The sequence below is a fragment of the Hoplias malabaricus genome, chromosome 14 (genome assembly GCF_029633855.1).
Source record: "Hoplias malabaricus isolate fHopMal1 chromosome 14, fHopMal1.hap1, whole genome shotgun sequence".
Classification (NCBI taxonomy): domain Eukaryota; kingdom Metazoa; phylum Chordata; class Actinopteri; order Characiformes; family Erythrinidae; genus Hoplias; species Hoplias malabaricus.
Window position 1 is genome coordinate 18,108,659 of NC_089813.1, and position 12,647 is coordinate 18,121,305.

At 36.5% G+C, this 12,647-nt stretch overlaps 1 protein-coding gene across 4 annotated transcripts in view; it reads right to left on the reverse strand.

Annotated features, from left to right (window-relative positions):
- gapvd1 (GTPase activating protein and VPS9 domains 1) overlaps positions 1-12,647 on the reverse strand; it is a 57,788-nt gene that overhangs the window by 19,110 nt on the left and 26,031 nt on the right. For all 4 annotated transcript variants that reach the window (XM_066643516.1, XM_066643513.1, XM_066643515.1 and 1 more), the window contains 10 exons: positions 12,293-12,450; positions 11,195-11,324; positions 10,954-11,079; positions 8,135-8,308; positions 6,034-6,171; positions 4,085-4,219; positions 2,025-2,138; positions 1,764-1,841; positions 781-1,130; positions 385-472 (listed from right to left, as the gene is read on the reverse strand). In XM_066643516.1, the coding sequence (XP_066499613.1) occupies positions 385-472; positions 781-1,130; positions 1,764-1,841; positions 2,025-2,138; positions 4,085-4,219; positions 6,034-6,171; positions 8,135-8,308; positions 10,954-11,079; positions 11,195-11,324; positions 12,293-12,450 (1,491 nt within the window). The remainder of the gene's footprint in view (positions 1-384; positions 473-780; positions 1,131-1,763; positions 1,842-2,024; positions 2,139-4,084; positions 4,220-6,033; positions 6,172-8,134; positions 8,309-10,953; positions 11,080-11,194; positions 11,325-12,292; positions 12,451-12,647) is intronic.

Consider the following 12,647-nt stretch of genomic DNA (forward strand, 5'->3'; position numbering starts at 1 on the left):
CACAGTGCTTCAGTTTTGTAGCTTTGTATGAACAGAACATAACAGGCTTTCTATGATCATATATACAAATTTGCACCTTCCTGTTTATGAAATGCCAGAAACACCTCTGTGACAACAGCTAATGGCAAAATTAGACTTGCCTAGTTTCTCTTTGCTCTTGTATTTATCTTGACATTTTCAGAGACATTTTTGATTATTACTATTAGGATAAAACAGATTACTGTTTCCCTTTCTGTCTGTGTGTTCAAATGATTATTAATTAAATCCTAATTAATAACAGTTTAATTAACTGATTTTAAACCATTTAAATCTTTAAATGGGCATACAAGGTCTTATAGTAAATTTTATAAAAATGCTCATATTTCACAGACACCAAATGCTCACCTTTTGGAATGGCAGGAACAAAGCGCTTCTTCCACCAGGGCCTGTTTCTGTCAGACTTTTCATCATCACTGTCCTTCCTGTCTTCAGGCTTGACAAACAAACATAAATAACTATCCATTTAGTAAATTACAAAAGATGGCAGTAGCAGAATTCAACCTGCAAGCCTGAGCTAAAAGTAGTCTGATTTAAGTTAACAAAAAAGTTAACTAAAGTTTCTTTAAAAAAAAAAAAAATATCAAGAAGCTACTCATTGGCTTGCAACTTTCAATATGATGTTCAACACAATCATTTGTATTGAATAAAGGTTTACAGTGTTTATTAAATTGAACAGTTCTTTCCTAAAAGAGAGGCATACAGTAGAGTTATAGCCTCATTGAAATTTCTTGCACTGCCCACCTCTACTCGTAGAGAATCTTTGCTGGGGGAGGCCGTGGGTCCTGTTGAATAGATACCAGGCTGGTCCCTTTCCTCTACCATGGTCCTGCGGTTTAGGCCTGGGTCGCTATTGGGTCTGCGGCCTGCAGACACAAGGTCCGTGCTGCGACTCCTGACCAGACGGTCAGGGTAAGAATGCCTCTGCTTGGTGTTCTCCAGGTCAGAGTGGGCTAGGGAAGGGGAGCTAAACAGTGAAGGACGGGGCTCAGATGACCCCACTGCACTGGCTTCTGGAATGGGAGGGTCTGGGGGAGGGTGAGGGGGCCTGGCATAGTGCACCTTGGGCCGAACAATGGTGCCAGTGCATGAGCCTGTGAAACAAAAATAATCAATAGGGATGGGCAAATGTGCCAAACACCTGCACTGAGGTCTGTCAATCAGTCATCAAATTCACCTCGTCCCATGCACACAAAAAAGCATACCCTCACATTAAATGCCTTTCACTTACCACTATCAGCCTGTCAATGTGATATATTTCCAATTTTTTTGTTTTTTTAGAGAAAGCCTGTCACGTATGGAGGGATGTGTTCCTGCCTTGTGCCCAGTGATTCCGTGTGGGCTACAGACCCACCACAACCCTCAACTGGATAAGCGATTATAGTTAGTGAATAAATGAATGAATTTACTTATTCACATAATGTCTCAAATATACCTCCACAGTCACAATCATGGAATCATAATTAATTTTAAAAAATATTTAAATTTAACCACTTTCTTTGGTATTGTCTATTGTTTCTAGCAAGGAAATTATATTATGTAGGGAGCTAGTGTGTCAGTCTACATAATGTTTGTCCACTGGGTTAATGTATAGGGTTTGCATAGGGTTGCAGTTGTTTGCACTTTCTAGGCACTGGACTCAAGGTAATGGCATGCATTTCTAGCACAGCAGTTTATACGCAATTTATAAGTTGCCAAGAGCAAAGCAGGTTGATGGTTAATATTACCTTCTCCAGAGGAGAGGGGATCGAACATGGCCAGCACAGAGTCAGCTTGAGTAGAAACACAGGTTATAGCATGTGTTCCTGGAAACATACAGAACAAGACAGGAGAATGCAAGTGTATTGTTTGCCTGCCGACATATGCATTGTCTCAGCAAAATTCCTTCCCAAGTTTAACAAAAGAGTAATTATATAAAATGTAAAATGACAATTTAAAACATTAAAAAAAGTGTTATAATTGTATTCCAGGTGAATGAGCTTATGTACCTTGAATAGACTCTTCTCCATCAGGACTAGTCACAGAGTCTTTGCCACCAAAGTCTGAGCTACATTCTGAATCTTCAATTTTGTTAGGGATGTCTTCCGATGTTGCACTGATACCTAAACAAGAAAGGCAAAACATGCACCACAATCATTAACTTGCAATGCAAAAATAGTTCTGCAAAAACAAATATATATATATATATATACACACACACACACTTAGAAATTGGAGTGAAAATAATGATAAACACGTTGTGGGTTCAAACCATGTTTCTTTTGCTGTCTCTTGGGTGTTTTGTGCAATCTCCCTGTGTCTGTGTGGGTTTCCTCCCACAGTCCAAATACACGATTGTAGGAGGGGTGTGAATGGGTGAGTGTGTGGGTGTGTGATGCCCGGTGATGAACTGGCACACCATCCAGGGTATCCTCCTGTCTTACACCTGGTAGTTCCAGCTGGGCCCAACATGACCCTCAACAGGAAAGAGCGGTTACAAAATATGAATGAATGAATTGTGATAAATGCACTGATAAAGAAACTCCCCTGATTCACCAAAAGTGGCTTAGATGTATTTCTGCACCTTTGCCTTCATTCAGTATGCTATTATATGTGAATATGCAATTAGTCCCGTCTCCCATTGACTCTGGCCTGTGGTTAGTTTGGCAGGTAGCCATGGATGTTCTTTCAAATTAAGGGGAAGGTGTAAATTCAGTGGTTAACTGTGTGACATGCTCTTTGCTTTCAGGTGGAAGGAAGATTCTGTCATTCCCATAAACAGTTTTCTGGCCTAGCTATTATGTCTTGTGTTGCGTTGTCATTTGATCACCTCCAAACAGGAATAACGGTGGCAGAATGTATCACATGATTATTGTATAAAAATGTGTTGTTGTTTTTTTAATTTGGGTGTGAAAAATTAATTGTCTTTTTAAGAAATTTATCTTCACAAATCACAAATTCCATCAACTTGTTTAAAGACACCGACAAATACTGTGCCTAGAAATTGCCCCAACATTTTATGATAATGACCAAACATAATATTTTACTGAAAATGACAGAGGAACCTACATTTGTAAGGTTTCCTCAATTCTGCTTTCTGCACTTATTTGGAGTGTGGATGCTGAGTCTGCTCTGATGCTAACTTGATGCTGAAGGGTCTTAGCGCACACTCCCCCCACCACAATCATCAGTTTGGGACAGGCCTCAGCCCTCCTCTTTTAAACAGAGGTGGCATGGATAGACGAAGTGAGTAGAAAGCTACTTGAGATTGAGGGTGAATCATCAAATGATGTTCACTATTCACTAATGATGTGCTTTTTTTTTACTTAAAAAGCAGTATGGTTTACATTTAATTTAAAAGGTAAATAAATATTTCTACTCTTTTTTTGGAGTGAGGTTAGTGAGTATATCACCATGTCACCTCCTTCTCTGTCATTTACACTGCCTCGATTTCCTTTTACAAGTCCGAAATATGGAATACAACCTACACATCACTGCACATGGACCAAACCTTGTTCCTATGTTACTGACACTTCATCCAAGGGACCTTTCACACATGCTATTTTAGTTCGAACCAAACCTTAATGTCAGAAAGTCCAGTCCAAGCAAGGTTTTAAAAAAAAAAAAAAAAGTAAAATGTTTTCAAAGGCAAAATACTGAATAAAGATGTCCTGAAATACATAAAACGGCAGTATAAACTACAATACTGCAGAGGTTAATGAAAGCATATTTGATTTCTCAAAGAAAGTCTTAAGAGACCTGTGAGTGTTTTTGTGACAGGGTATGAGTGTAGGAGAGTCTGAAATTAAAGATCTGAAGAGGTAGAGCAAATAACTTAAACTCTGGGGTGAAAGATGCCCATTGGAAATGTCATTCCCCTCAGTAATGCATTTTGTTCTTTTTTTTTTTTTTTTTTTTTTTTTTTTTTTTTAAATATCATTTTATATTAAAGTTTTTGTAAACTCAAAAGGTGTCTGATGTCTGGTCTTGAAAGCCCAGTTCAGTTGGTTGCTTGATATGTGGGGAATATGGCTTAAAATGAAGTGTGTGTTTGTGTGTGTGTGTATACCTGAGACAACACTTAGCCCTGGAGTGCTAGGCCGGGAGCTGACCTCTCTGACTTCAGTGTCATCTGACGTGCTGCCCACACCCGAGCAGCTCTCCAACTCCTGCAAACGTTCCTCCTGCTTTAAATCTGCAGTTTCTGCAAAACACCTTACTTTCATTAATACAAACTATTTTACCAAATCTATACAAAATCACTTCTGAAATTTCCTCCCTTGTTTGAATATTGCAGCAGTAGACTAAACCTTAGAGAAGCAGGCTTAGGAATGAAACATCTCCAACTCCAAATCCAGCAGCTGAAAAGCACTTTCTCTGCCCATGATCAAGGCACCTACCATAGAATTGTTCTACTCCTTCATACAGAATTTCTCTAGATGAGGGGGTATTTGATTAATTTAAATGAGAACTTGCTAAAGTTTCATAGTCTTTCAACAATAGCTTTGTCCATTTTCAAAGTAGGATACTTCTAACATAGTCATTATAAACTTATAGCTGTTGCATAGTAAAATTCACCCATGAATCAATCCCAGTTTCATGAATTTAAGGCCTGTATTTCAAGTATAAGAAATCAAGACATAATCTTCAGAAGATTTTTTTTTAAATGGCCTATATTTTAGATATTAAGAAAAACATATCCAGGCTTACAGAATGGCAACAATGACATTCAAATTTAGTACAATTCCACTTTATGTGCAGTCAACTGGTAACAAGCAAAAGGAAAAAGGCAGAAATCATTAAATACCACCACACGGCATATCTGTGACTACCTAAAATCCACTGCACTGCCTTTTAAGGTCCACTGTTTTCACTGTTGTAGCTCTGTTTTTTATCTAGGCAATACTGTGAAGGTATTCTTCTGTCATGGTATAAGGTTTGGGTTCTTTATTTAAGTGCAATATCAGAGACTTTCATGTTATGATGTTATTATGACATTATATCAGAAAGCACCTCTAAATATCTGCCTTATGTTCCTTAACATAAAGAAGCTGCTCAGCTTCTTATTCCTCTTTGTTCAAATGCTTGTCTCTCACTTTAAATGGTGCTAGCAACACAATGTAATATCTGCACTATATAATGTGGAATGGGTAAATATGAAAATGAAGCTGGGAAATAATGGAATGTCGTCGCTTAAAAGGAACATTTACAATTGTGGGTAAACCCTTTTCTCTAATTAGTTCAAAACTAGTTTTGTGTACGTGGCTGAAGTTGAACTTGTCTGTAAGTTTTTATTCACTGTTTGAATTTCCAAAGAAACTCATTTGGTACTCGAGTTATTTAGATTTATAGTGCTTTGTGTGTGTGATTAATTTCTTTGCACTTGGAACTCTCCCAAATTTAGAGTCAGTTTCATCAACAGCAAAAATAAGTCAATATTTTATTAACCACATAGCAGAAATAGAATAATATCCTCATCTCAGTTCATGCTTTTCAACATTTGGCTGTCTGTTCATTGTCTAAAATCCTCCAAAATGCCACTTTTCAGCCGTGAGCATTTAATCTAACATACCAGACTGAGACACTTTAGGTTTTTTACCAATTTACACACACTGGGGCTTTGTAAACACAATAGATTGGTTTTGAGCATACAAGCAGACTGGAGAGCAAGGAAATGGTGAGGAAATATCATCAACATTTGATAAAAAAGGGTTTTGTTGTTTAAAATCATGAACACCTTGAAGTTAACACTGATGCAAAGTCTTATTCTCCACCCAGATGTTAATTTCCTGGGATGTACATGAAATTTTAGCAAGACAATATTTGGCACTATTGTGCATGTGCTACAAAATGGTAGCTTTGCAGTGTGTGTGTGTGTGTGTGTTCAGTCTAGATCTGTCTCCAACTTAAAATGCATGGCATAACATGGAAAATAATTTCTTTGCATCTTTTTCAGTTTTTCAAAATCAGCAAATCACAGATACTTCGTTACATTGAAAAGATTCGGGTCTTGCTAACCTGAGTCACTGGGTAGGACCTCCACACTCCAGGCCTCACTTGTTGTCTCAGATACAGTTGATCCATAAGGATCCAAAAGAACAGAGCCAGACCCAGGCAAACACAATAGACTACCCAGCACGTTGTCCATGGTTGCCCCTGATAAGGAAAAGCACACAGAACAATAGAATTGAGTAGACCGTTGTTTATTTTTTTTTTATTATTTACTATTGTATTGTAATTCAATGACAAGTTAAAGTTTACTAACTATGAGGCTCTATGAGGATACCCATCCAGGTTGTCTGGAATGCTTCTAGTTTGGTTAGTCACCATTTATGCTATATATTTTGAACAGATTGTTTTAGGGCACTGGTGTAATCATTGAGTGTAGGCCTGTAACAATAATTACATTTTCGATTTATTATACAATAAAAGGATACTTCCTCAATAATTTTTGCTGACCTCAGGTGTTGCCCATTGGGTTTACTTGCAGTTATGTCAATAACTTCATAAGAGTGGTTATATTTTATTTTTGTATTATTTATTTAAAATACTTAAACATACATACATACATATATATATATATATATATATATATTCATATTCCAGTTCCAGTGTCTGAATATTCTTAATACCCAACTTACTGCTAAAAGTTTAATGCTCTTTAAAGGGGTGTAATTGCAATATTATGCTATTATTCTATCTTAATGTGAGTGGAATAAAATGGCCTTAAAATGAAAATAAAAATGTATCGCAATTATTTCTGGGACACTACATAAAACACACAAAAGGCTATAGTGACAAGCCTAACTAAGTGAGCTTTACCTGCCTAACGATTTTGTTACTTAGAACCAAAGGTTTTCTCAAAGCGCATGGATACCCTATCCACTTCCGTTTGCGCTGATGGAGAGTTTAAAAAAATCTGATAAATCCCTTTTCTTGCATGCATACAAATGCACATGCAGCAAGAGTTGTCTGGGTCATAATAGAGAGACAGAACAAGCAGGGCATTACTCTCAATCTCATTACTCACCCTTCCACTCTCACATATGCATTCCCTTGACAACCTTCATGTCAATAGCCGTAGATTTACAAGATAAGAGGCAAGGTGAATGAGTGATCTGGGTGCTATGAAAAGATAACTAAAATAAGTGAGTGTTTGAGATGGAAACAGACCATAAATGCACTGTGTGGTAGCATGAAAACAAACGTACCCCTCAGCATATACCAAATAAAGGGGGATGTGTGTGTGGGTGGAGTGCTGCAGGGAGTGTTTTGTGGGGCAGCAGAACTTCCCAAAACTGGCCATGTTAACAGTGAATGAGACAGGGACTCTGGGCTGCCAGTCTTTCAGCTGCATGATTAAATGAAAGGAAGCCGCAGTAGTACAACAATTAGAATTTCTGCCTCATTATCATGGTAATCTTATCAGTGAGATAATGAGGTATTAATGGTTATTTAATGTGCATCTCATAACCCAATCCCTCAGAGAAAACATAAGGAAATTGCTGTAAATTCACTTAATGATGGAAAAGTCCCCCAATGCCATATTCTTAGGTATGAAAAATTGAGTATGCTAATGAGAAGGAACCAAGGTCAATAAGACTGCAGAGTGTGAGAATATGAGAGAGAGAGAAGGTGAAATGTACAAGAGAACAAGAGTTAAGTGAAGCAGCGAAGGTGAGTGGTATCTTAATGGTATGGTGTGTAGGGAATAGATAATAGCTAGGCTTCTGTGATATTCATGTGATATACATAAAAAAGGTTTTAAAAAAATGTACCAGTTAAAAATATAAATATATATTTGAAAAACAAACAAACAAAAAAAACCATTTAACTCTGCGTAATGTCAAATAACACAAGGCAACACTCTCAGATGCAATTGTGTAAGTAACCACAAGATGGCAATAAAACATTTTGAAAAATAAATTTCTAACAATTTCATGTTCTCAACACAATAGCAGCCTTTCAACTTGAAGCATATGCCAATACAAACTGCTCATGGTTTGATGAAAGAAGACAACACTTATTAAGCTAGGGACAAACATAGTTTTTGTTCTGCTCAAATAAATGGCCTCCAAGTTCTGAAACAAAATTTACCAGAAGATAAACTGCATACTACCTGCTATTTCCTGAAGTCTGTCCTCATCCATATTGGGGTCAAAGTCACTACCAAGGACATCAGTGCTCCATGTTTCACTGACTGTCTCTGAAATATCCCGATCATCTGTCAGGCCCATCATGTCACGAATCTCAAACTTGCGGAGTTTATCATCCAGATTATCCTGTGTGGTGGCTAAGGGATAATATAAAAGGAGAATGGTTAACATCCGCAGAAAATATGTATTTGAAACACTGATGACACAATATAAATGTTTCTTTTCCTTGAGGTATCAATAAGATCAAAGATTAATATCGATAAGATAAAAAAAAATAAAAAATAAATGGTGCTGTAATCAAAAAATTATGCAATATTTGTACATTTATTCATAATAGGTAAATTTGGCTTTTCCCTGCGTCCCCTCCTTTTCCATCCCCTCACCGTTTACATCACTAGACGATGGTCCAATTAAACGACAATTACAGGCAGGAACAAGAAAATGAAGAACTAATGATGGGATCAGATTTTTGTCTTTCATGATGGCCATCATGTTAAATTTACAATAATAGTGCCACATATTAACCCCATATTTTGGTCAGCAGACTGGCAACATTACCCGTTTCATGCTGGTCAATTATCATTAGCATTCTTGTGTGAATTCATATGTCATGTAGGCAAGTTAAGTAAATGTCAATTATGGCTGCAGCAGCGCTGTGAGAGATGCTGGCAGTTTGGATGTTTCAGAGGAGGCGATGAAGAAAACCTACTGAGGGTGCATTCCTGGGAGTCACAAACAAGATAGTAAGGGCTGTCTAGCCTTTCCTTTGTTTTGCTGTTCCACCTCACAGCTGTGTTCCTTTTTTGTTTTATGTTTACACGTGCGCCAGGGAGAGACCATACACATGTTGGTCAGGGAGCATGTCGCACATTATGTCAAACAATGTAGACATGAGGGTGTCACAAGGCGACCCAGACGACACATTACTCTTCTTTAATTACAGCAGACTGTATGGCCTGTTCCTCATCTCTGAGGCTTTATATTTTGACAACATCACGTCAAAATCAGGCTAAATTCGTGTAGTCTGATTCTGTCATAAGGAGAGGTAAGAACTTTTGAAACATTTTAAACTGTCTGGGGTTATTTTACATGCTTTTTCATCGTTTTGCCAGGCACTTAATTTTTTTCCTAGCACTGCCCAGAACGCTTAAAAAGGTGTTCTATGATCAGTATCATGGTTATTAATGTCTAAATACTTAGAGTTAAGTAAATGACTAATAATGTAATAATCTAAACAACTAATCAAGTTATGTCACTAAATGTGGTCCCTGAAATTAACAAGATTGTGAGAGAAATTTAATTTAAAATGGGTACAATTACCTCACTCACCACATATATAACAGATACACCACATAATACATACATCTATACACACACACACAAAGTAAAGTAGTTCACATAAATGAAAAAGCATTTCATCGTAATACACTATGAGTCTTTTTTATACGTGCTGCATTGTAAGAACAGGATACCCATTGAGTTGCTGTTCATTTTTTGAAGACACTTAAAGACGAAGTTCACGATTGTAATAAAAATTCAGATGCTACCTTGCCATTTACAAGCTCACCAGTCTGCTTGTGTGCTTAAAATCTATCTAATGTGTTTATGAAGCTCTAGTGTCTATACGTGTGTATAAGTTTTTAATATAATTTAATAATTATATTAAAAAAAAAAAAAACGAAACTTAAAGTAGAAATGTCTCCTAACTCGGGAGACTGCTAAAGACATTACCGAAAAGGCTACAAAACTACATGTCTTGAGGTACAAATGAGTTTCTGTGGTAATCCAAACAGCTAATAAAAAAACTGACAGACAAGCTAAACTTCAGCCACATCGGGATTTTCCCTCAAACATACTGTTCCAACAAAACAGACATGGCACTTAGACATGATTTTCCCTACAAACATAGACTTTCCTTTCAGAGGAGAACCATTGGCATTGAATTAAGGACAAATTTTAAAATAATTGAGCACGTCCTGGTTTGGAAATGTTGACAGGGTTTCTGATAAGAAAATGGAGGAAAATGAAAAAAAAAAAGAAAAATGTGAAGTTAGCTACATTGTGCTACAAGCAGTTCTGATATATTACAGACTAGATTTATGACTGCATCTGATCAGGTTTGTCTCCATTTTTTTGATCCTATACAAGTATTAAAATTACTAATTCACTCATACAGGATATAGCAGTCTTTCAAAAAAAATCTATGAAACAAATCTCCATATTGTTTTCAATATGCCCTAACAAGCCCATAAAATGTATAAGCAATGCATTATCAGGGTCTGAAAAGTTTTATTTCAATATTTTTGATTGAGAAATTTATGTCTATTTGCAAGTCATACCTGCTCTTTAGTGGTCTTCCTGTAAGAGTCCTGACCACTGAAGAGCAAGGTAAAATGAGCATAGGAAAGTATGCAGAGAAGCAACAAAAAATTAAAACTACTACTGTAATTTTAGAACTATAAAGTTCTCATGCACGCTCAGTGGAGCTGATAAAATTGACAATGAATGTCGATACAGGAAGGTGTTTCTAATTAATTGATAATTCAGAACATTTCAATTAATTAATTAATTAAATAAATCAATCAATCTCCAACAGTGGGGAAGACAGTGGAGCTTAGTGGTCACATTTATGTCAACAGCTGCTAGTGCTTTACAGCGAGTGTCTATAATCAGGTTATGCAAACACCTCTAAAAGGTGTTGAAGCAGTTTTGTCTGTCATGAGATGAACAAAGATTCTGTGCCTAAACAAAGACATTCATATCTGAGTGCACACATCCATACCTTGTTCATGCTCTAGTAGCTGCAGAGCCTCAACTCCATTGCTGCTTGATGGTCCAGGGCCTAATTCTGACACAGACTCTCCCTCTAGGTCCAGAGACGACACAGAGTTGGAGCGGTTAGATGGCCCTACACACACACACACACACACACCAAAAAGAAAAAAAAAAGTAAGTAAATAAATAAATATATAAATAGATAGTTAAATAATTTACAAAACATTTGATCTTTATGATTTACAAACCCTCAGAAATGCCCTCCAGGTTGTCGCTGCAGAGAGAAAATCGCAAGGTTTTATCAGGTTTGCCATGTAGTTTTGTCTCATCAGTTGGGGCGTCTCCTTGACCTCCATCTGACAGATGTAAATTTAGCACCTTAAACAGAGAAAGATAATATTGTTTAATTACTACATTTTATAGCTGGTTAATTAGAAATCAATTTAAAAATACATACCTGAACATTTTTCAAGCTATCATACAACCAACTATAGTGCTATAAAAATCATGTACTGACAGAACATTCTCAGTGTTTGCATGGCAATGCTGCGGTAATTTGCCATGTTTTAATTAATTTGCACATGATGTTTTTTTTCTAACAGTAAAAAGAGAATAGCATTTACCATGGGCCAGCGAAGACAACTATCTAATAAATTATTGGTAACATTTTATAATAAGAATACATAATTTATGATACTTAAGACACTAATAAGCCTTAATAAATGATAAGGTAATTTCAGTACAGTTAATATACTCTTATTGTTAAATTTATCCCATCATGAAACATTGCTCTTCTCAGTTGCCTTAATTGTTTATCTATAATAGAGGTAAACATAAACACAGCTTAATACCTTAAATAAAATGTGCCACATTTCAGTTGTATGTAAAGTGAAACTTACAGCTTAAAAACTATTATTTTTTGGTTGAGCTTTGATCAGTTACTACAATCATGCCATAATAAATATTTAATATAAATAATGATATTTTTTTTTCCTTTTTCATTTACTGCTCACCACAGCGTGCTAATTTTCATCCTTTCCTTTAACATTGTTCACATACATATATGTTTTTATATGCTGCAAAACACATCATGAAAAAGCCAGGGTTTCTTAAGTTACTTCTTTTTAAGCACCAACCCAAGCAACTCACAGGGTGGGGCTTTCAATAAGCTCAAACTGCATTGATCATTGAAAAAGTGGGTGGAGACAAAGGTGAGAGATGCTTGGATTTTAAGTTATGTTTACTGTATACTGTAATTGCCTCCATGACATGAAGAAAATTATAAAAAACTATGAGGAAATCTAAAGGATAATGCAGCCATGTGTATTTGAAATTAACTTTGTCACCTCATTCTCTGACATCATTCCAGGTACTGTCTGAGGGGTTGTTCCTAATGAGATTACAAACACTTCCTCAGGAGTGACTTCCTGCTGAGAGTCTTGGGAGCCAGCATCAGGGTCACTATCTTGAGCAATGTTGGAGCGGGATCGGCTACGAGACGTTGCTGGGGAAAGAGGTACACAGATTCATGAATGCCCAAAGTGAATAAATAATAATTCATAAAAATAGATAATGTATTAATTTGTATGTATGTATGTTTGTGTGCATCCACCCATCCCAACTCCATGACTACCTCCATGTTTCTACATTCACTATGTTCCTCCAAGTATACAAGAGTGCTTTGTAGTTCTAAATTTACAG